This window comes from Triturus cristatus, chromosome 4_1, assembly GCF_964204655.1.
Source record: "Triturus cristatus chromosome 4_1, aTriCri1.1, whole genome shotgun sequence".
Lineage (NCBI taxonomy): Eukaryota > Metazoa > Chordata > Amphibia > Caudata > Salamandridae > Triturus > Triturus cristatus.
The window spans coordinates 494,814,430-494,840,162 of record NC_140585.1 but is presented as its reverse complement, the minus strand read 5'-3'; the positions used below and the strand labels follow the sequence as shown (position 1 = coordinate 494,840,162).

Genomic DNA, 25,733 nt, shown 5'->3' with positions numbered 1-25,733 from the left:
GATCTGAGATCACCCAGACTAATAACACGTGGGCACTTTGAGAGCACGTGTCTGTTAGTCCTGTTGTAGTCTATAAATGGGGCCACTGGAATGTGCGTGCCAGATACATCGGCGGGCGTGTGATAGTGGCTGACATGAGGTTAGTGCACCTCACCAAGGCCAGTAAATGTGCAAACGCAGGTGGGTACATTGCCACCGCAAAGCCAGATCAGTCGTGACTACTAAACATAATGTATGGGTCTTCATTTTTGTGTCACCCCTTTCACCACTTTAGCATGTTTCATGCAGTTCTCGAATAAACAAACATAAAAGAAAATCGTCACTTCTGAGAACTCCCCAGCTGACCCCCAAAGGTCACAGCCAGCCAGGACGCCCAAATCTCTCAACTGCCACCACTAGGGCCAGTACTATAGTTGCTGCAGTCGGGCCACTGCCAGCAAGACATCAGCCCTCTCATAGGGGGGGGGTTAGAGGGGCGGGGGGAGAGCTGGCAGCAGGTCTCATAAAGATGAAGGCCGAGTCTCAGGCGCCCATCGAGATGTGGAATAGCATCGCGCAGTAATAGCAAAGGCATTAAGGGGGGCCTCGGAACATAGCGAGAACAGGAGTCAGGCCGACTGGAATGATCCGTGCACCAGGGAGACATATCGGGAAGGGCTGCAAGTAGATAGAAAGGCCGCCTGACCCTGTAGCAGAGAACCAGCACCGAATAAGGGAGGCGTGGGGGACAGGCGGGTGCGCACTCACTGTAACAGGAGATCCAGCGCGGCCGGCAGCAGGGGCCCATTGGCCAGACCGTCCCCCAGGAGCTGCGAAGCATGGCAAGTGATAGCGGCAGCAAGCACGAGGAAAGGAGGTGTCCAAGAGCACCTACGAAGCCTCGCCTGCTCCTCGGTGCCATGACTCTTAAGCTCATCAGCAGCAGCTGCACAGTGAAGCGGTCCATGGGGTTGGGGTTCGGTACGGTCGCAGAGATCGTTCCCATTGTTTTAAACAAATTTTACTGCATGCAAGCTATGCTGGCATTGCCACTGGCTGCAGCCTCCCACAACCTAACTTCACGAACTGCAGCTACCCGCTTGCGCAGCAGTACTCTCATGATGTAATCAATCAGGAATGCCGCCTGAATCCTATTGTTACATTGTAGCAGTTCTCAGCCAGTCCCCAAGTCTGCCGGCCCTGCGCGCTGCCGACTTCAGCTTTAGTTTCAATCAGCATTAATGGCCCATGATTAGTAGCGCTAGGAATTCACAGCCCAGGAGGCGCTAAGCCTATTATGCGTGACTTGGCATTTCAGTGCGGTGATGCGGACCACCACACTGAAATGCGTTAGTATCACGCGTGATGCGTGATACTTGGCAGGGCTGGAGAAGTGACTGCCCCCCTGCCGTTCACAGAGGAAAGGAGTGTAAATGTGGCGTTAAGCAGAAGACCGCGTGCCGAGAAGAGACTTTGGGCCATATTATCAAGGATGGCGTTAAAATTATCGCCGCTTTAGCTTTACACCGGAACATGGGCTTCTATGGGAATTCACAAGGGCATATTACCAAGCCCATTATCGCCACTTTAGCGGAAAAGTGGTAAAAATTTTTACTCCGTCCTTGATAATATGGCCGGCCCCAAGTTGTATGTAAAACGGCAAATACTGCAATAGAATAAATGGAAAACTTTGTGCCGTTAATGTTTATCTCCATGTGCAAACCGCACACACCGTGTAAAAATCCTCGGCAGAGCCTGAGATTTCGTCTTGGTTCTACGGTTGCTTCAGGAGACAGGGAAGCCTGTATCGACCTCTATCCTGGTGCCTGCGCCAAAGAGACATGTATTCGACAAACAGATAAAATGATGCAATACCTCTGTCTAATAATACCCGGGAACTTCTTGCATTCTCTTATACTCTAGTCTTAGAATACCTGTGCAAAGGTGCTTGGCGACAGGCAGGGAGATGCCCAGTCAGCCCATAGGACCCCTTTCTTTCATCTCTACTCATGCCTCCTAGCTGACCTTGGCAGAGTCCCGGGACCAGCGGTAGGTGTCCTGTGGTGAACAAGGTCCATCACCTTCCCCTGGTGCCGCAAAAAGGAGGAGCGCACCGCGAAAGCGTCCCATTAAATGATCTAAAGCCATGGAGGCTTTGATGCAGTACTCCACGGCCAAGGGCTTCTGAGCTCTACCCCGATAGCGGCTAGTCCAGGATGCCAGGGGCCCTGCCTTCTGTTTAGATGTCCACAGCCGCGTTATTCGGATGCCACTCCCTTCAGTCAAACGAGGCTCCCATAAACGTTTATTCTTTACAAGCAATGGTCAATTTAGCTCTCTAAACGAAGCGAGGACTCAGCAGGGAAAGTAATATTTAAACGGTTGATCCAATGTAGTGAGATCTAGACAAATAATAGATAGTTAATTTGAAAACTACTCTTTCTGCCAGTTTGCTGCTACTGAATGGACAGGAGAACAGATTTGTCGTACATTAACTACAGGTCTTCTCTGACACAGCAAAGGTTTATAAATGTACTACCGGGTTCCCAACCTTTTCTATGCCTAGCACTCCTAGGAAATGTTTGATCTATGTTCGCACCCCCACAAGAGTCTCCCCGAATTCCTATTATGCACACAGTACATAATTTCCCGTTTTGTCAGCCCCTGAAATGCCATCTTGTACCCCCTGGAGGTGCGGACACCCCAGGTTGGGAACCTCTGTTCTAGCAGGACAGAGCTCTTCCCTTTCTTTTACACATACCTGCAGGATGGGTTTCATTTTTGTCCCAAATGCCCGGCCTATTGAGCCAGGGACAAACCAATTCACTTTTTAAATATGTTGTTTAATTTGAGAACTAAAGAAGTTGTTTTTAAAGTTTTTTTTAAGCTTACTTGTATCCGATTTGGCATCTTGGTCATCCTGCTGAAGTTTTGGAAATTCCAGTGATAACATCTGCAGCTTCTTAAAATCATCCTGAATATACACATTCTTTATTTCACAAGAGTGCTCAATGTGTACTCGATGAGAGAACTGAAACAAAACAAAAATAGTATCTATATAATAATTACAAAATATGCAATAAAAGTGAATACAATACTAAGAGACAGAACATTAATATTAGAATGGATTTACCAAGCCTCACACAGCACAATATTGTGTCCATCCAGATTATGTTTGTGTGTCTTGAATTCAATGGGAGACCTAGGGCTGAAACAATTTTAGTGCTGAAGCCTCTTGCCTAGTTTCCATGCACTCAAATGTCCCCCTCACCAGTGCACAAATACATCTAGAGCAAAGAAAAGAAAGGACGCAATTATTTAGCCTTTGCAGGTTACATGCACTTGGGAAAATGGTGCTGACAAATGGTAACAGAATGCAACGCGGAATCCCAACGCCCATTCCATGGATTTGTAAAGGTGCTAAAGAACCTTGTCCTATGATAGTCAGAATTACATTGTCGAAATAAAGTCTGGAGAAGTTTCAATTCCATCCTTTGTAATCTTTCACTGGGACAATATTAACCCTGATTCCAGATTTTAGAGGACAGAATGAGGCATAACACGAGGAATCGTCAGTGTTACTGCGCCTCATTTCCGCATATTTTCCCCCTCGAGACACTCTCCTTCCAGAACAAATTCCTTCCAGTTACACCTACAGCAATCTGCGCACAGAAGACTCTGAATCCGGATTTACCTCACAATTTAGAATGAAGGTCTCACACTAAAAGTTAAGGGGCACAGATAAAATTCTGATGTGTCTCAACATCAAGTCTCAGCGATTTATAGGAGGTTCCAGGGAGCTGCTTCGAGAGTCTTACTCCCGGCACATGAACTTTACAAACTGAAGGCCCAATCGGCTGCCTGGTACTGGGCAGAAATTTGGGGATACGTTAACCTAGAGGCTCTTACCATAAGCGAAAACAAGTTTGTTTGCTCACTACCCCACCTCCCCTCGAGCACTCCCCTATTACCGATCTTTTATGATGCTAACTCAGCTAGACTGAGGCCCCATCTATACTGGGTGAGGATTCGGACCACTGAAGACTTGAGGCTGTATCGGACGGCAGTCGAGGAACTACCAGCCCTCACCAAAGGTCTCACCTTCCTGTGGCTCAAACAGGCCAGCCAATGGTTTGAAAGACGAGACCTCTGATCCTTCTGAGCAGAACCTGCCTCGCTGGTGGCTACTTCCAAACTGCAGCTAAAACAAGCATTTGCAATGCAATAGGTCTCTCATTTGAGAGATTTTGAGCGATTCGCACAGTAAATGTCGATAGCTTAAATTCTCACAAATGCAAAACCTATTGAATTGCAAATATTGTTTGTTTCCAAGGGCCCCATGCTGCACTTGCACTTAAAAGAGGCCAAACCACTTTCTTTAGACGAGCCGTGTCTAAAGAAAGGGGCGTGCCCTCTATTAAGAGCAAGCACGACATGGGGTGCTTGGAAACAACCCACCAAAAAAATATTTGGAAAGCTATAGGTGTCGCATTTGCAATGTCAATAGCTCAAACTCTCCTAAATGCGAGACCTATGGCATTGCTAACAAGTGCCCGCCATTATCCTGGCTGCTTGGAAAGTGAAAGCGTGCATGGCGCGCTGAATATAAGGAAAGCACATCGTGTCTGCAGTAGGGCAAAACCCATTAAAGAAAATAGTGCTTACAGAGTAAATAACACAGACGGTGTAACAACCAAAGTAAAAGGGCCAGTCCTCATGGGAGGTTACAAATGAAGAAAAGGCGGTTAACCCTGGGCGTAGTGGGGCTATGCGGAGCATCACGGAGTGGGGGCAAATCTACGCACACTCCGCGTAGCCCCACTACGAGCCGCCCGCCTCCCTCCCGCCCTCTTTTAAATACCCTTACAATCTATAAAAGCATGTTAAAAGTAATTAAAATGACTTACCTGAGCTGTGGCGTCCCGGGGCTCCCTCTTCCTGCTCTATCGCCGACTTCTTCCTCACAAATGCGTAGGCGCAGGTGCCCGCAGCTCAGGTAAGTAATTTTAATTACTTTTAACATGCTTTTATAGATTGTAAGGGCATTTAAAAGAGGGCGGGAGGGAGGCGGGTGGCGGGCAAATCCGCTCCGCTGTGGCATGTGCGTAGCCTGCCTGCTACGCCTACTTCGCGGACCGCGAAGTAGGCACCACTACGCACACTCCGCAGGCGGAGCGGAGCACTACGCCCACAGTTAAAGGCGCTACTAAGGAGGGGCTAAGAAGCCGAATACCAAATTAGAAGCCAGCAGTTACAAAGGAGAAAGACACAAGCCAATGAAAAATATGGGCGCAGAGTGGGCGGGGCTTCAAGTGCATACTCTAATACAGCATGCCTCGCAGAGCAGCGCATGCACTGCCCAAGCGCGACCTAAAACGTTATTGGGAGTATATCCACACCAGTCTTTTTTGTAGTTCCTCTCTTGGTAGGCTGACAGATCAATTCTTGTCTACTAAGGATCGTTCCTCTTATGAATCTTTTCTTGACCTCCAGCTTCAGCAATTAGCAAAAACCTTATATTTTAAATTTCGTTTTGACACATTGGAACTGCGGTCATTCACAGCACTATGGATCTCTAATAGGAGCGCTGTTTATTCACCTGTATGTACCTTATGTCCGCTATCTGCACATTAAATTATACACCATGTGCTATTTTCCTGTCCAGCATATGCAAAGCCTAGAGGGAAATGGATACGCCCACTGTGCAAGCAATACAGCTTTCGGAGATACCTGGAGGAAATGAGTATCTTGAAGGGAAATACATCCATCTACACTGTTTTTACTCCAAGTAAGTTTTTATTCATGGCTGGGCTTGTAAGGAAAGCTAAAAGTCTTACATTTTAGATCTGTAGAAATTGGTTTCTAGCACTGGCTGCTTCTCTTGCACATGAATGTGTTGGTTACTCCTTGCTGTGTTACGAGAATTGTTTTATATATTTTTTTTAAATGCTTTTTATGACAGAGTTTAAGTGATTTTAAATGGTCTTCACAATCTCGAAACTCTGTCCTTAAATGATTGTCCTATTGTCTGTAAGTTTTGAGGAATCCATTTTCCGAAATAAACGTTATACATATGAGATAGAATTCTGGGCACACTTCAGCACGATGCAGGACAGAAACAGGATAGTGTCTAGGTGATCAATGCCTGCTCTTAAAAATCTATTTCCGCACTTCACACAGGAAGCAGATCATAGACTGTAACCTGGATAATCAAACAAAGGAGACCGTCTTCTATAGAGACTGTCTTGATACTTAACAGCAGTCTAATTCTCTTTCTTAAACACAGAGATTTAGGCCAAAAGTACGTATTTTATAATTTTGATAATATTTTGAAAGTAAAACTTAGCCAGGTAAGTAGACAAAAAACTGAATGAATGAGCCAGGCACCTGCTGCAACCACTGACCACAACCAAGAATGAAAAGCAGCTCAGCATTGCCCTTCGTTCCAGCCAATATTAGGACAGACTTTCTATAAAGCGAGTTCACAAAAAATAAAATTTTAGGGACACCCAGCTCGTACGTCTGCCTCCCCAGATATCTTAAATACATGCATTAATCATGTACCACCTATATGAAAGCAATTATTAGCACCTGCAGCAAGGCAGGCACTACCATCGTCAGTCCGCCAGAAAAACAGGACATTAAGCCCCTTGGTAATCCTGTGTTTTACCTTAACAGCAGAATGCTCTTAAATCTGTTTACCACCAAACGTATGCACTCCTGGCCATCAAATCCAACCGTCTAAGAATAGACGCAAAGCCACTCAGGGCAAAAGTGGAAAGTGTTAAGGGTAAGGCCTTAAGAGGCGGCGCTGTAAATGATTAGGCGCAGCTTAGCACGAAGAGCCCAGGATTTAGAAGCACATCACTGCAAATGTCACAACAGACTTATGCACCAACTCCCTAAAGCTTGATTCGCTCCTATATTCCCTGTCACACCACAAATATATTTTGCAGCTCTGATCGGATCTATACTACAATGCCAGAATGAAAAGAGAACCAATTTTGGTCAATATTTTTATTTACAATTTAATAAGAACATTTTCTGTCAGCTGGGAGTTGATTAATTGTTGTTTATTTATTTTCTTTAAACAAGGAATCCACCTGAAATCACTCTCGCTTTACTACACTCCCAACCCTTTCTTTTTTACCTGAAAGAAGTTTGGAAAACATAGCTTAAATCAATGAGTCTGCTATGATTTGCAATGTTCGAAACCAAAAATAAAGGGAATAAAAGCAAAATTTTGTTTAAAAAAAAAAAAAAGTCGGACAAGTCCAAAGTAATATCAGTACATTGACTACAATATGTCATCCAGACAGCTTTTTGAAATTAACTATCTCATACAAAGGTAAATAAGATTGATCGGGTCATGCGTAACCTACATCTTTGGTTGCTTTCAGGTTCAAGCCTTCGTGCCAGTCCGGGCCCAGGGCGCTGCCCACTTCCGCGGGTCGTCTGCTGCTGCCTTCCTCTGGATCGCCTTCTGAAACCAGTTAAGAACACGTCATCACCACTCATCACTGCTTGCCTTTCGGTTGAACCCAAAATATATCAAACAAATCGAGTTCTTTCTCTTTCTTCACCCTACAACTGACATCTCAAAAATCCCTAACCTGGAAAAAACACATCATGCGGAATAAACGCATGATGGACACGCTTGCAGGACATGCCATATCCGGGAAAGAACCGTGAAAGGCGTGAACATGTCCCGCACTCCCTCATTAATGAGCGGGATAAACACTGCTCCGGCACAGGGAGCAGACCTGCATAGGTGAAAAACTGGAGGGAGAACCCGCCCCCTTCTCAAACAACCACATTCAGATGAAACTATTTTCACCCAGTTTTTGAACCTAATATTCAAGGCAAAAGTTGTGCTTTGAAGCAGTAAATTAAAACAACTCTTTAATATTTTTCGTTCGGTCCTTAGGCACTGCTGCAACACAAAGACAGCAATGCTACACACAGTGGGTGGTGTGCTGGGCATGTTAGACAAAGGCAAACCAGACCTCCCAGTCCTCGTGACATGCCAGCTGTTTTCATTGATTAACCAGGCCTCCTTCTAAAAACCTAGGGACATCAGCTGTGGATCAGAGGCAGACATTGAGAGGGTGCGCATTGCACACAGTGACACACAATCCATGGATACCGAGGTGAAGCCTATGCCCACCAGTGTGACAGGCCAGGACTTGGACGCATGTCCATCCCGGGCACCGGCTCGAGACGCAGCCGGCCGGATTGGGACTCACTTACTCGCAGGTATGCACACCAGTGTGATGACCTGCCTGGCACAGGCACTGTGCCTGCGAGGTGGATTGCCACGTGACCGGTTTTCGACCGGCACCGCCAGTGTTTGATGTCCAGACTGGGACCCACTCACCTTAAGGCAGTATTTTGAGCCTTGATCTGATTAAATGAGTTAAACACCAAATATAAATAGACTTATAAACGTGCCCTACAGGTGCGTTAATAACTCCGGACAGATAACGAAAGTAAACAAAACAGAAGAGTCGTGATACAAATCAATGCATACGGTTTCAATCATGCCTAGGCCTTTGCAGACCCTAGAACAACAACGAAAGGCCGGCATTGGTCTCTTGGAACGGTGGCATCGAGTCTCTAAGCTCTCCAATGAGCTGTACCTCAAGTTGCATCCTTTCCCCAGCCCCCCTTCACCTGTACACGGACCCCCTGACATCGCATCTCCTCCCAAACCAGCTGTTTATGATGATGGGAGGGCAGAACTGACCATACCAAGACCCGTGATTCCTTCAGTCGTGGACGGCACGCCATCATGTCAACCTTAAGAAGCTGCTGGTGTAAGCCAAGCGGATGCAACATATACTTGGGTGCAAGCAGCCATTGTTGGAAGCCCCCAATCTTCCGTTCTATTCTGGACCAGGACTTGAATTTTCAAACACACATCAACGCCCTGGCAAAAGGGACCCAACTCCAAATTAGACTGCTCTGAGGATTCACGCCACCCTTCCCCAACCAAGACCTCAAACCTGCAGTTCAATTACTACTTCGTTTTGTAGCTCCACCATTGCACTGCTCTACTCACTGCGGCAGCTCAGTCTCGGAGACAAAGCATGTGCCTAGAACTAATAGTGGGAACACCGGGAAAGGGAAAGAGGCGTGCAAGCCACAACGGCCAAGGTGAAGAAGGGGAGAGGGTAAAATGTGACAGGGAAAAGGGAGAAAACATAAGGCAAAGGGAGAAATATAAGGCAAAGAACCTACCCACGTCTATTGGGGAGAGGAGTTGGCCTAACGGCTAGGGCGGTCGACCACGAATCTGGGGAACTGGGTTCCAGACTCGGCAACGATGCTGAACATCCTGTGATTATGGGCATATCACTTAATCTCTCCGTACCTAACAAAACAAGCATTGGCATAGCCAATAGGTCTCGCCTCTGGGACCTTATAAGTGTTTGGTCAGAGCTATTGGTTTTGCCAATGTCTTTAAGCTATGTTGTAGAGAAGCATGGCTGCTGTGCAGCATGTTGAAAAGTTATAATAAAAAAGTGTTATAAGCATTTTTGTTACCTTTATATATAACCAAGAAGACAGTATGTACAACTGAACGACCCTATTAAACAAGGATTGGAAATACAATGTTTTGCATTTGCTTGAGTTAGAGCTATTGGCATTGTAAATGAATGTTTTTTAACTATATGTTATGGAGTGTATGTATGTGGCGTGTAGTGGAATTACGTGGGTTGGATTGGAATTGTTAGTTTTGCAATTGTGTGGTGTGAAGTGAATTTGTGTAGTGTAATTATGTGGTATGCTGAGCAGTGGAAATATGTGGACAATAATTATGTGCTATTGAGTGTACTGGAATTATGTGGAGTGGGATGTGTGTTATGTAGTGTAACTATGTGGAATGGTATTTTGTGTTGTGGAGTGGTATGTAGTGGAGTTTAATTATGTGGTGTGCTGTTTAATTTTGTGGCATGATGTGGAATTTTGTGGTGTGGATTGGATATATGTGGTGTGTTGGGTAATTGTGTTGTAGAGTTGAATTATGTGGTTTGGTGTCGAATTTTGTGGTGTGAATTGGAAATGTGAGGAGTTGAATTGTGTGGAATGAAGAAACTGTGTGGATAATCAACGCTAACTACACAGAACTAATCACAGAAGCAACCAGCTTTTGGTAAAGTGCAGGACCTAGTAACAAGTTTAACTCACCCTGCTGGCCCGATTATTGAAATTATTTTAAATAACAAGAACGCAACTCGTGAGCCAAACAGCTCGACAAGCACTTCGCGTAGCTGTTTAGTCATTTTACTACACCTTCATACAGATTTGAAGGCATGGTATCTTAATTGTGAAGTTGATCCATGTCACACACCACATCTTCAATGAGCCAGTGTTTAACCAACCACTATTTATCACGTTATGATTTTTATACAATATTAAAAGCAGTACTACAAGTCCCTGATTGCAATGTATTGTTAAAAAGCTAGCGCTGTCTGAACGTGTTGCATATAGAATAAACTCTTGTCAGTTAAAAATGGATGTCTTTGTTGGGAGTAGAAGCAATATGTTGGCATGTACAGTAATGTCTTGCCTGCCAGGATCTACGAGTATGTTAGTAGCAGCTCGGACGCATGCCATGGCTTGAGCACAGTTCAGAGATGCATGACAGCTGATGGTTCGGAGTTGAAGGGGGCTCATTAAGGAGGTAGTTGAACTCACTCACCAGCTGGAGCATCAGCATGACTGCAGAATGCTAGGTACAACTCAGAAGCACCAGTTATCTGTTGGCTTCAGCCACGGCTCGTGGTACCAGTGGCTCGCACAGCACACTTGGGAGTAGCTAAGTAGGCATCCAAGTGACGGGGAATAGCTGCCGTGCAGGCAAACACAGAATTAGTCAGAGTCACATGCTCACATTGTTTTCAGCAGGACATTCATCAGAAGTTGATTGCGAGAGGTGAGGAAATGTAAACAAAAATACAGTACAATTCAGCATTTTTAGTAGCAGTCCACTAGAGAAGACATGACCAGAAGGGGGATACTATGCTACAGTCTGAACACTGGTGTTTATTTTTCTTCCAATTCTTTTTCTTTGATTGCACTGTGATGGATGCTCTGGCTAATCCTACCATGTCCTCGAGTGAACTTGTCCCTATGTAACAACACTGAAATGGAAGTGTACAAATAAAACAGCACAGGCTGCTGGGAGGGGGAGAAGAAACGGGCACCGGTGGATGGGGTCAGAAGAAACAGACACGAGGTTGTGTGGAGACTCCGAAGCAGTTCCGTGTGGATGAGTAAGAGCCTGCTCTTTTAGCTTTGGATGTTTAATGCGTTAATAGAGAGAAGCAGTTAAAGTGCATGAAAAAAGTGTAGGAACTGTGATCCTGAGTACAGTGGGGGTGGGATCAGTGATTTTGGGGAGGAGAGGGGGAGGAGGCACATTCGTTCGGGTAGCAGATTTCCTGGAGGCAGCTTTCATGGAGATACCAACACTTTGCCTTTTGGTGAAAGTTTTTGAATAACTATTATTAAAAGAGGCAGCCACATTTGAATTTCAAACATTTTACCAAAAATTCAAGTGGAAAAGAAAAAAATAACAAAAGAATGCAGAATTTTAATAATAAAAAAGAGCTGGCTCCTTTTCGGTTGTCTTGTCGCAAACATTTAATTGGCTCCAACACAGATTATATTGGATGACGCATGCTATTGTTAATAACATTGATGCTGGTGGATGGCGAGTTTGGGTACACAAGCTGTCAAATCAATCTAGACATGACTAAGATCTGGTGTAGCTCCCAAAAGCCACTGAAGAGCAGCATTCTTGCCCGTGCTTCTCTCTGCGCATCCCCCTGAATGTTAACCATTTTCAAGAGAAAGTCTAATTAAAGTTTCAACAATTACTTTTTATATAAGGCTGTTCCACAGTAACCTTTACACTGATTGCTCATTAAAGATGTGAAATGGACATAAAGAAATAAACATACTCGCAGCGAAGGGTGACTTGCTTGCTGCGGCTCATACCTCACTCCACATTTTGGGACCTTCGATCTGGTGACATAAGGCTGACTGGAGTGAAGCAGGGCATTAAAGAATCACACTAAAAGCTTGAAAACGGAACTATTCCACTTATGGCTGAAGTCACAAATGGTAAAAGCAAACGAGGTGTATCAAACTGGAAGCAGCCAGCGGGAGGGGCCAGGCAGGCGGGGCTTTGGCAGATTCTAATTCCAGACCGGGAGGAGGGCCAGCGCGCTCTGTGCTCGAGGCTCAGTATATATAGAGGGGAACTTGCCTGCACTCCTGCAAAACACTTCCTGCCCCTATTACAAATATTGCCCAGTCAAGTGATTGTAAATAGAGCTGAGGGTTGTTTACCTGAAGCAGCCTGCAGGGGAGGTGGAGCTTTGGCGAGATGCAAATTCCACGACTATGCTGAGAAGCCGAGACCAGGAGGAGGGGCCAGCGAGCACTGTGCTCGACGAGAAGGAAAGGTAAATTGTTCACCAAAACTAACCCAGATATCTAAATGGCGGCTTCCTGTTTGCCGCGTGAAAATAACTGGTGCTACATCGATAAAAAGATATATGGGAAACATAAAAGTGAAAACATTACTATACATGCCATAACACAATCGCTGGGCGGGTGCGTGACAATATTTAAAGAGGAGAGCCTTCTCATGCCACCATGCAAAGAAAGAACAACAAGAAGAAACAAGCATTTGGCCGCGCGGCCATAAAAGTAACGGCCGCGCGGCCGTGAAAATCAAAGTAATAGCGATCGCGATCAAAGCGAAAGTGATCGCGATCGCTTGGACGGGAGCGCTGTGTGGCAAGCACGCGAGTGGTGCGCGCGCAGCAGTGATTGGCGGCTGCGCGCGTGCACGCTCACGTGCACTCAAGCTTTAGGCCACAGGCAGCACTTTAAAAATCCCAACTACAAAATGTCTCTCCAAGCCAGCGCATGCGCTGGGCTCAGCGAGACCTAAAAATGAATGTGTCCTCATGTAACGCAACTGATGCTATGTAAAGCGCTCTGATACCCGATACCTTCGGGTCAAGTTCGTGCTATATAAAACTCTGTAAAATTAATTAAAATATTAGGAACGCGAAATATCGAATGATTCAGAGTTTTCCTGAAGTTTCGAGGAGGTCCAGGGACTGGAACACATCGTGTAACTAATGAGGGCAGTTCCTCCAACACAAGGGTGTACTAATAATCAGGGCAGCAGTCTATATTCTGATTTGGACAGGAAAGAGTTAAAAGCGGCCACGAGGCAGCACAATCTGCATAGAGAGTTTAGGTGGGAATTCCCTGATTCAACTAGCTGCATTCCCACAGCACACTAGCGCCACACAGCCACAGCACCAGACGCCCCTTCCTGCACACCATTGAGCACACTAGCCCCACACAGCCACGCCCCTTCCTGCACACCATTGAGCACACTAGCCCCACACAGCCACAGCACCGGACGCCCCTTTGTGCACACCATTGAGCACACTAGCCCCACACACACACCGCACTGGAAGCCTCTTCCTGCACACCATTGAGCACTCTAGCCCCACAGTGCCACAGAACTGGACGCCCCTTTGTGCACACTAGTCCCACACAGACACCGCACTGGAAGCCTCTTCCTACACACCATTGAGCACACCAGCCCCACACAGCCACAGCACCGGATGCCCCTTCCTGCATACCATTGAGCACACTAGCCCCACACAGCCACAGCACCGGACGCCCCTTCCTGCACACCATTGAGAACACCAGCCCCACACACACACCACACTGGAAGCCTCTTCCTGCACACCATTGAGCACACTAGCCCTAAATTGCCACAGCACTGGATGTCCCTTCCTGCACACCATTGAGCACTCTAGCCCCACAGTACCACAGAACCGGACGCCCTTTTGTGCACACCACTGAGCACACTAGACCCACACAGACACCGCACTGGAATCCCCTTCCTGCACACCACTTCCAAGCGTGGGACATATTTCCATATACTATTGGTCATCTATTTTAGAAAGGATGCGGAAGAAACCTTGTATGATCCTTAATTATTCCTAATTAGCATTACATTTACATCAGACTGTGGAGCAATAGTTTTGTGCTCATTATGAGAATGAACCCGCGCGTACAGGGAATCCCTCCTTATATACGCTGTATCTTGCAAAAATTCACTGTTCCCCATGCCTCACTGGCTCTCTGTGCCGTGTGTCAGCGACGTGCTTGTACCTGGCTAGGATGTTGAAGCCCATTTGTGTTTATTCATAAAATTTGTATAAAAGCAGGGGGCATTCTGAGTCTATAAAGCTTGGGATTAAGCAGCTGTTCAGAAGATAAGAACAAGCAGTGAGTGGAAGTCCTTGGAGCAATCCAAAACTAGCAGGTGTGAAATGGGCAGAGAGTACAGTGTGGGGCGCCCAGATCTGGCCGCTATTTATACCCAACCAGGTAGCTCCAAATCAACAGAATTTCAGCCCCTTGATTGGCCTCTCTTGTAACACGTGGCTTTGCAGAGGCAGCGCTTTAACCTTAGAAGTAGAGCTGTTTGGATCTGTGGGCTGGCAGGGCTCAAACATGCACTCCTGCAGAACAGGAGAGGCGCAATATGGTACCCAGAGCCCCCTGGCATCTTGAAGAACCATGGCCCTTACTGTGCCCTCTCATATCCTGCAAATAATCACCTCCCATCTTCTCATGCCAAGTCCCACACTTCCCTTCGTCGTGAAGTTTCGTCTTCGGCTCATGTGCCCCACACTCTGCGGGTGCTCATCTGCATCTTTGGGATGGTAATTACAAGCAGCATGCAAACCCGTTTTCAATGCATCCCGCAGTGGCCGTGGTTCACATTCCAGCAATGAAACCAGCACGTGCAGCTCTTGTACACGACTGTAGCACAGAGGTTCAGTGCAACCCCGAAATATGAGGTGGAGCCTTACAAGCCCAGGCCACATGGTGACAATCACGCTCTTGGTGATTATAATGTACTCCAGTTTTAACAATTAATTTAGTTTCTTTTCCTACCATGAAAAGGTCTCATGTCTAGAACCTACTGTTCTCCTCTAGCAGAATAGCTCGTATATGTCACCATCTTAATGTTGGCAACCTCTTTTCTTTTAAGAACGGTGTTGCTAAATCACGCCTCTCAGGCTGCCTCTTGGTGATTTTGAAACCTTCACAAAAACCCTAAATAAATCACCCGTTTGATTCCTCAATGTACTCTCTCATACTTCTATTGAGTTGGCCCTCTTATAAGGGTGCTATTTATGTAATGTCTTTGTCACTTGGCTATCCAACAAGACACCTACTAGAAGATGAATAATAATACTCACAACCTCATGCTTTGTGTCTCTACTCCAGCTAGAGCAGTGTACCTAGGGATGACACTCCGAGGTCGCCCAAAAAATGGCTCTTAAAGTGTGTCTGATATGTTGATTTCATTCCTAGCCTCAGACTGTGTGCTATCCTCATTCAAATAAACTTTATTTGGTCTTTTACAACCATAAAAGTATACAATATAGACAACATGCAGTTCGTTAAAATAAAGAAATAAAAATAATAAAATAACAACCAAACCTATAATTCACAAACTGTCTCGAATACAGTTCAATAGGTTCAGTAAAATGCATGTGCAAATTGTATACTGTGTAGAAAGTAAAATTTCCATATTCAATACAAATTTATTTAGACCAGTGATCCTCAAGAATGTTTTAAAAGTTATCTTAAAAGCCTCTAAAAACGCAATTTATTATTTAACCTTATTAAAATTCATATATTACACTCCGCATTCCTTTTAATATTTCATACCCCATTTGCCACATAGAACTATAAAATAGGCACCTCGGTTCTAAACACATTTAGAAACAAAAAGCTCTTTAACTTTTTGTATGAACTTCCCCATGGCACAAGCTATATCTAAATTCATCATTTCTGTTAGAAGGTTTACTGCTTGCGCCCGGTTTTTAATATCGTACTTTTTAAAGATCGGGCATAAAAACTCTCTTCGTAACTCTAACACCTTCTGACAATCCAGTAATATATGTAAGATATCACATGTTGTTCCTAAAGTGCAAGTGCATTTACCCTTACTATCTATCATAGATCTTTTTACCCAGTTATTCATGTAGCATGGGTTTACCCCAATTCTTAACCTTAACACTTCTCTCCTTAGTCGACAGCTAGGCAACCTGTCAATATAAGGAAAATGTTGTTCATTTTGCCACGCTGAGGACATGAAGAGAACTGAACTTTTCCTCGAGAGGTAATCTTGGTCCTGTGCTCTGGAAATTTCTTTTCCCAAGGCCCTAAGTTCCATCTTATCGATCTTAATTTGGAGGGTCTGAGGGCACAGCGTAAGCTTTAACATGTGACACACTTTAATGATTGTGCCTCTGACCCCTTGCCCAGGTTAGCTCACTCTTTACAATCTCGTTCCTGCACCGTAGAGAGATTTTCTAATCCTATCCCGTTCCCAGGCGCTGCCAGAATCGTAATAGTGCCATACAAGCTATTATACCCCATGAGATGGTTCCCAATTCTAGTCTCACTGCTTGGACCATTGAAGATTTGGGCAGTGAGAATAGATTTTTCAGAGTGTTGCCCTCCTCCAATTCCCATCCAATTTTGCCACTCAGATAAAGCACTTCTGCACCATATAAAAATAGGGGTGGTACTATTACTGAGTATGCATTTAGGACCGGTTTATCTGACATTTCTCCAGAAGCAAAATTAAATCTTTTTAATCCCTTCACCGATGCCGATGCCCTCAACTTTAGTGCGTCGAGATGAGTATGCCACTGCAGGTTCCTCTCAAACCACATCCCCAGGTACCTATATTCTGCTACCTTTTCCAGCTTCTCGGTACCCAGGGACCAAGTGAACCCTATTTTCCCTCGACCAAAACATAAGATCTTGGTCTTATCCATATTGACAGTTTTTAACTTGACAGTATTCATGGAACCTGTTTAACTTTCTTTGTAAACCAATCTACGTCTGATCCATAATAACAAGGTCATACGCATAAAGTAGACATGAAATATGTTTCCCATCTTGCTTCGGACCGGCCCCACTTACATTGCCCAGGGTTAAAGGCAAGTCTGCAATGAACAAGGAAAAAAACAGGAGGGCCAGTATGCACCACTGCCTCAGCCCATTGCCAATCTGGATTATTTGAGATAAACTCCCATCTACATCCAAGATTATCTGGGCCCAGTTTTCGGTATGCAGTGCTTGGAACAGCCCTAATAAATCTCTTGGGACGTTATACCCAATCAAAGTGTCCCATAGCTGCTCTCGGTCCACCAGATCAAATGCTGCGCGGAAGTCAACAAAGCAGCAGAACAACCTTTCCCTCTGCTCAACTGACTTCCGCGCAATGGAACACAGCGCAAAACAGTGGTCTACCGTGGAGTGTCCTTCTTTGAACCCTCCCTGTTCCGGGGGCCCAATCCGATTTTCTTCTGCCCAGTTCTTAAGTATTCCCAATATTATTTTGGCAAAGACTTTTTCTCCTATATCAAGGAGGTTTATTAATCTATAGTTTTTGGGGGCATTTACATCTCCTTTTTTGAGGATTGGTCTTATGATAGCTCCTCTCCAGTTATCTGGTACAGTACCTGAAACATTTTCGCAAAGAACTCTGACCACCACTCTGGCTTAGTTTTTATAATCACTGCCGGCAAATTATCTGGGCCTGCAGCACGGGTTCGGTTTAGGCTAGATAATATTTTCCTAATATGGCTGGAGGTAAAATGTCCCTTTATCTCATCCCTCGCTCCCGACCATGCTGTTGTACTTACTTTCTCTAACATTGGCCATTTCCCATGGATTTCCCCCAAGTAACCCACTCAATTATCTTCGGGAACCGAACAATGCAGAGACCCTAATGTTTTACCGGAGCTTTCTTTGACAAACTTCCAGAAGCCTTTCACATCTTTAGACTCAATTACAGCCAGCATACTTGTCCAGCAATTGTCTTTATAGGTTCTTTTTTTATTCCTAATGACGTTTTATATTTTATCCTTAGTTTCTGAAGGGTAGATAACAGTTCAGCGTTATACCGTATTATAAGTCTTCTTTCCTTTTGTCCAATACTTGCTTTTACTTTGCGACATTTCTCAACATACCATGGTCGGTTTTTAGTGTGGGATCTATTATTACTGGTTGCCTCGGGTTTGACACATTTAATTTTTACCCTTATGCATTCTACCAGTTGTCTTATTGTATTTTCATACCAGGCTTTGTCATCATCAAGTGGGGATTTTTCGAATGAGAGAGTCTGCTGGACAGCACTTGGTTTTATAACATGCTCCTCTGATATACGGGTTGTGAGCCACTTTGGGTAGTCCACATGTACTTGGAGAAACGTCTCTCTCTGATTTCCCCCTTTTGCATATAATTTTGTCCTCAAAGGATAGTGATCACTGCCTTCCACTCTTACTACCTCGAAATACTGAATTAGTTCAAAGCTCCAGGCATGTGTAAACACATAATCTATAGGACACGGTTGCTGGCTTATTGTGAAGGTGCGTCTAGCTGGCCGATCAGTTTCCATTCTTCCATTTACACATAGCAAACCCATAGAGCCCAACAATTGTCCAAAAGCCAAATCTTGGGGCGAGATATCTCCCCTAGGAAACAACGCCGTCTCTATACTATAGGCACTTAACAGTTCCTTACATCATGGATCTATTCTACGGGGGTCTAATCTGTGGTTGAAATCACCCAAACACATGAACACATCCTTCTGCCAGGTGTCACATACAGTCTCCATATCCTTTTTTAAATTTCCCAGATCCACCTTATATTCATCTTCTTTTCCCTACTGAATATACACATTAACAATACATATATCTTCATAGCGTGGATCGACATTCAGTGGCAACACCCTACTACCTAGCGCCCATTTACATTTTAGTTCGAGGGGTTCTGTTTTCCTGGCAATTTTTGTGGAGCTCAGCGTCAATTGTCCTCCTGATGGTCTGCCAACAGAATTTTTTCTCGCTACTTTCGAGTATTGGGCATACCCTTCAATAGCTAGGGTTTCGTCGCACAGCCAAGTCTCCTGCAGGCACACAAGGTCATTGCTCACAAAAATCTTATTAAAACTTTCTTGGGTCGCTATTCTCCTATACCCCTTTATATTCCAAGATAGTATGGACAGGCTGTGCGACCTCCCTTGCTCCTAGTCGATCTCACTCAGGCACCCCTCATCCTCATACTCTGGGGAAGCAAGGACTCTATATCTGTTCCCAACTAACAGATCTTCTTCATCTCTCTCTAATTCCTTCGCAGCTATAGTAATTTCAAAATCTTTCTTATTATCCCAGAAGGAATTGATCAATCTTATCTGACATACTCCCAGCCCGCCGTGGTTCCTGAGAAATAACTTTCCCTGCTTATTATTCAGCATTTCCACCCTTTTTAGGTCTCGCCTCGCTGCATAGGAGAGGGACCTAATGCCATCGGCACAGCTTTGGGGACAAAAACGTGCACACGTTGCATTGCTTGCAATGGCAATGCGTGCGCGTCTGGCGATTTCCTTGCGGGAGCGCCCGGCACCATATGGTGGCGCCATATAGTCGCACGCTCCCGCAAGCGAATCTCGCAGGCCCCCTCCCCTGCGTGAAAAGTAAACAAGCATTGGCATAGCCAATAGGTCTCGCTTTTGGGACCTTATTATTATGTTTACTTTTGCTATAATCGCGGCACGTAAAGCGCGGGTGCCACGATTATAGCAAAAGTAAAGAAATAGATGTTTTTTCTATTTCTTTACTTTTGCTATAATCGCGGCACCCGAGTTTTACATGCCGCGATTATAGCAAAAGTAAATATACTTATAAGGTCCCAAAAGCGAGACCTATTGGCTATGCCAATGCTTGTTATTAATCTGATACCCTCCTTTAGCAGCTCATATTCTGCGTTTTCTAATGCTGCTTTTACTAATGCCGAGTAAAGGAGGACCTTGGTTACTTCGCCCCCTTTGTTATTTGCCATGAACCCTACTTCTCTAAGTTCCTCAGAACCAATATAACGCAGGCTTGCACATTTAGATAAGGAAACAAGCATTGGCATAGCCAATAGGTCTCGCCTTTGGGACCTTATAAGTGTTTAGCTATGCAGCATAATATTATCGGTGATGTGCCATCAGGGATTGAAGAGCTATCCGATTACTACACACTGGGTCATGCATTCTGATGCAGGAATACATGCTTGCCTAAGGAAAGATCTATAGACACATTCCAAGGCTTTTTAATATGCCGACAGAAAGACAAATGCCTCCATGCATGTGAACAGCACTATAAAATTCTCTGTGTGACTGCAAAGTATCATGAAGTAACATATTATAAAATCATGTACCTTCCCTTCTTCTGCGCCACTTTGGATTGTTGAAGCAACAGAAAGGCAGTAAAAGTGCTGCCCAAGCTCCAGCATGATGCACACAGAAGAGTTATTATATTGTTAGTTTTTCATGGGCCAAGAAGCAGCTTTATGGGATCTGCCGTTCATGGTTAAATTGAAAAGACAAACAAAATCGAGCTTTGAAGATGGCGCTCTGTTTCTGACACGAGAATTGCAACAATAAAGCCAATGCACATTATAGATAAATGTAGGCACGTACTGATATTCAAATTGAAAAGGCCAGCGATGTAATCAGTTGTTATGTTTTAGATGCAGTTTGGGAATGAAACTTTAAAAGTGCAGCCCCTTTGTGACTTCAGCGCTAAACAAGCACCGATTTTTCTGCTGCTGAATAAACATACAGGACGCAGGGGTAGTAGAGATAAAAAGGGGGAGGGGTGGTGTAAAGGCCTCGGAGCATTGCTAGGATCGGTGGGGTATTTGTAAAGACAGTAGGCAGATTGCCAGCCATGCGAGTGACACTATAACAATCTGCGCACATGCATTACCAATGCCGAGGTGTGTGGCCGGCAGCAGCGTTGCTACAACTCCCAGGGGAGTCTAATTTAATTTTTTTTTTTTTTACAGAAATGGGGTCCTTAAGCTGGAAGCCTTAAAACTATGCATGTAGGTCAATGTGTTCTGAATCCATTGTTAATATTAAATGCCAAGCATCACAACTGTCAAAGATTAAGAGGCACTGGAAAAAAGATGAAATAGAAAATATGTATACGGGCTAACCCAAATGAAGATGCATTATGTACCCAGAGACCCAGAAGGGGCAGGGCGGCGCTACACGAACGTCCGGTGAGTATGTTTATTTACACAGCATCATGGTCTGGGAACTTAATGAATTTGATTGGTCCAATCTTATGCAGGAACTTTCCAGGTGGTGAAGTAAAGCACAAATGGACGAGGTGCAATGCGGACTTGGATTTAATTTTTGTGTGTGGTAAGTCTTATTTGGGGGAAGAAAATAAAAGTTGAGAAATGGTTCACTCTGTACCTGGCCAACAACTGCGTGTGTGTTCCTCACGTTATGCAGGACTGAGAGATGGCAATCTGTCATTTGGAGCGTTTCAGATGGCGAAAGGGGGCATACAGCATACACCTGTTAATCAGAATGAATGACTGACTGCACTCACACACCAGGAAGAGGCAGGTTAGAAAAGGTCAGGCTGCACCACCAATTTAGATGATGAACCTCAGCATACTAACCCCCACACAGTAGATCCATCGACTTTCTCACAAGTGAGGATTTTTTTCAAGAAATGAAATGATGTTGTCAAACGCCAATAGCCTGTGACGTCAACGAGACAAGCAGGTACTTGCCAAAGAGAAAACAGCTGCTGTAGTTATTTTGCCCAGGGCCATTTATTAAATAAAGCTGACCACTTTCAGCTAAAGTGCCCTGGTGATTCACTCATGACGTGTGGGCTGTCACAACATTGTGTCAGTTCCTGCGTTGTTCATTTTCCTTCTCTGCCGCCTTCTGAGATTGTGTGGATGCGCTTCTGCCTATGACAAGCTCCTATGCCAGTGAATACATTTTCTGCAAGACAAAGTACTTTGTTATTGAAACCCATGAGCAGGTCTATCATTGTGCTGCCTATGGCGAGTGCAAACTACACTCATTCGGCACAGCTTAAATTAATATTTTTTACTGCATGTATTTATTATGCCAGTTACAAAACAACTAGTAGTTTCATATAATATGCACTGCACAGTAGATTTTTTGGAAGTCCTATACTGTAGCCTTGTTTCAAATACAAACCAGCGGGAGGAGCTGGGGAGTCAGAGCTTTGGAGGGAGCGAATTCAGAAGGGGGCAGGACAGTGCTACACTAAAGTCCAGTGAGTATGTTTGTTTACACAGTAGTGTGTGGCAGGGAGGGACTTATTCGCCTGAGTGACTTTGCCGAGATTAGTGACAGACTGAGTCATTTGCACAGATTTCAGCAAATATTAAAAATAAAAACCTGCAGGAGGAACTGCTGAGTCGGAGCTTTGGTGGGAATGAATACTTTGGAACCTTATATGCATTTAGCCATCACACACAACAAACGGGCTGAATGTGGCACAACATACAAAGCTGCCAACTTTAGGACTGGGAACGACTTCGGTTCTCCCCTCCCTGATCATAACAAATTAAATACTCAATAAAATGAAACAATATCACAACAAAAAAGGTAATGAAACAATGCCATATTAGTAAATGGTTGAACTAGCGAAGAGTACAGAATGGGCTGAACAAAAATCCTTCATGAACACGTAGAGGATCGAGCTCTGTGTCATGAGGAAGCGGTGCATTGCGATGTGATGGAAAACCAAAGGACAGGCTGCATGCCCAGACGGGAGAGGGGACCATTGTGCGCTGTGAAGGAGCAGGACCGTGTTGAGATAGACGCCTGCGGACGACCAAAAGAAACAATTCATGAAGCCACCATGGGACGGCAGGAGTATTCTTTGCACTTGGTTGCGACCCATGGAGATAGATTTGGTTCCGGAAGAGGAGAGAGCTTCGCTGAGGGAAGATGCTACAGAGGGATATTTGCGCTTCTGTCGCCATTTGAAGGCTTTTCCCTCTATAGCTGCTGCTGCAGCGCAGCTGCCGACAGGCTCTCGTGAAGCTGATTTATGCCGCCACAGATCCAAAGTTAACCCAGAGATACTTCCACTCGACGCGCGCACATTAGTGATGCGGTAGGTGAAAGTGACCGCGATCGCGCTTGAAGGGTGCCCGCGCATGAAATTGGCAAGAGTGAAAGTGATCGCGATTGGCTTTAAGGAAGAGACACGCATGAAATTGGCAAAAGTGAAAGTGATCGCAATTGGCTTTAAGGAAGAGACGCGCATGAAATTGGCAAAAGTGATCGCGATTGACTTTAAGGAATAGAGAAGAAAGCCAGATGATGGCTGTGCGGTAAGCGCGCAAGCGCGCACATGCACGCAATTTGTAGGCCGGCCATTGTAGCACTTTTAAAAGCCCGTTTACAAAATTTCTTGCAGAGCAGCGCATGCGCTGGCTCAGCGAGACCTAAAAAGGAGTTGGGAACGGTTTAGGGGATTTCGTTTCCTAGCTTTTTCCCCATCTTTACCCTGCCCTGTAGGGTCAAGGAAAACCCACAGGCCCTGATATCGTTCTAACCCTACTCCCTGTGGGCCCCCCCATAGCATCCTCCCTTCTTCCGCTGAATTCCTCCTCCTTACCTCTCTTCCTAGGGCCCCTACTACTGCTAAGATTACTAGGTCCTGCGTTTGTATTCTTTCTCATCCCTCATCACCCCATTTATCCTCCCCCAAGGTTTTCCTGAAGTTATCTTTACTACTCTTAGAATTTCCTTTGTCTTTTTCCTGCTTCCTCCATTTTTCTAGGTTACTGGTAGATATTCTTTTTTCAGGGATGTTTTTCTTTTTTGGTGCTCGGGGCACTTTCTTTCCTATAAACTCATGTTCTTGCCCTACTCCCTTCCCTCTCCCTTGCTACTTTAAGGTTTGGCCTTTACTGGGGAAGTCCTCCCACCTTCTTGGCCGTGGGATATACTGCTTGTAACTCCTTCTTTCCCCTCATCTTTTTACAATCATCTGGTAGTGAGATATGTATACGCTAGGCTCCTCCTTATATGATTGAATATCCCTTACCACTTCTTCCTCCCTACCAACTTCCTTTTCCTGAAGATCTCCAACTGGCCTAACTATAGGGGCATTAGGCCTTTAATTTGTATCAGCTCCCCAATCATAGTTTTAAACTATGCACTTTGGGTTTTTAAAATTTCATTATTCAGCACTGACACCTCTAACAGACCCTGCAAAGTTTTTTGAAGAATCAACATAACTTCAAGCATGGAGGCACTTGCGGTTCCAGTGACCTCCAGACTATGCATTGATGGGTCCAACAGATCATTACCTAGGGCACAGGAACTTTCTGTTCATTCTTTCTCATTAAGATGGTCTTTAGTATGATTATTGTCTCCTTTGCTCTGTGACTTACTAATTGAGACCTCCTCTTCCTCCTCTGCCTCAGTTTCCTGATCAATTGAGGTCTGGAAGAGCCTTGGAGAAGAGGACAATCGTGGATCAAGGGAGATACCAGAGATGTTAAAATGTATTTATTTATTTATTTATTTTTTTGAAACCGTTTATTGCAATCTCAAGAATATACAAGTATGGGCCTACAACCTTCCGGCCGGCCGCTAGAATGACAGGAGCATATGACATACGTTCAAAAACACTTGGCGTTGCAGAAAAGCAAAATCAGGAGGTATCAACGTCGTGGGCCACATCACTCTGACCCCACAATACGGTTTCATTTTATACAAACAACACGAAAACCACACCCGCAAGGCAACCCGCAATCGAAAGTAACAGCACGTGCTCCCCGAATGGGGGACCCCAGCCATCCACAGGAGTTCTAAAGAGGGGAAGGGGAACAGATCGAGGACTGGGGGAACTCCGTGCTCGGGGCTAGGGAAAGGAGTCAACTAAGGGGACGGGGCTGGTGAGGCCGCAGGTAGCAGTGGTGGCGCGCAGATACCCCCGCGGTAGGCGTTCCAGGGGCCCCACACTTTCACCCATGCCCCAGGCTTACCCCTCACCACATACACCACCTTTTCTCGGAACATGCACCAATCCATGTGTTCTTTCCAGGCCGACACAGCCGGGGGCCTCTGGGATCCCCACAGTTGAGCAATGTCACGCTTAGCTATCATATATCCCAGAGTCACCCATCGCGTCTGCGGAACCGAGTAGTCAGTTGGTTCCCACACATTCAGCAGGCATCTCCTCGCTTCAGGCAGCAGCGCGACATGCGTAACCACTCGCAGGACCTCATGCACACCACGCCAGAATCGCTCCACCTTCGGGCATTCCCACAAAATATGCAAAAAAGTCGCCAAAGCACCACACCCACGCTTACACAACCCATCCTCAGCATAGCCCATACGCAGAAGTCTTGGCCCCGTCATGTAAACCCGGTGGAGTATCTTAAGCTGGACGAAGCGAAGGCGAGCCGGTATGGCCACCTCCTTCGGAGAGGCCACCGTGGAAATCCAGTCTTCGTCGTCCAACTCCAGCCCGTCGGCAACCCAAGCCTCGCGGAGGCCAGTCAGCAAGCCCGAGCGGTCATTAATCAATTTTTTGTAAATAAGGGAGATCGTGCTGTCCGGAACGTGGCCATCCAGCACTCTATCCTCCAGGGGGGAAGACTCCGGGATGGAGGCGACATCTGGGAAGACGGAGCCCAGTGCGTGACGGACCTGCAAGTACCGAAAGTATTCACTGCCCTGCAGCTGAAACTCCGTCTGCAGCGTCTCGAATGTTTTAAATCCCCCCCCTCGTCCAGAGGTCCCCCACTTTACTGATGCCGATCGT

General features: G+C 45.4%; 1 protein-coding gene across 3 annotated transcripts in view; it reads right to left on the bottom strand.

The window, feature by feature from the left end:
• The window catches only part of PYROXD1 (pyridine nucleotide-disulphide oxidoreductase domain 1), a 231,172-nt gene that overhangs the window by 129,453 nt on the left and 75,986 nt on the right, over positions 1-25,733 (bottom strand). For 2 of the 3 annotated variants that reach the window (XM_085652720.1, XM_085652718.1), the window contains exons 7-8: positions 7,362-7,462; positions 2,872-3,010 (exon numbers count right to left, since the gene is read on the bottom strand). In XM_085652720.1, the coding sequence (XP_085508846.1) occupies positions 2,872-3,010; positions 7,362-7,462 (240 nt within the window). The remainder of the gene's footprint in view (positions 1-2,871; positions 3,011-7,361; positions 7,463-25,733) is intronic. The other variant, XM_085652719.1, reaches the window with a different exon arrangement.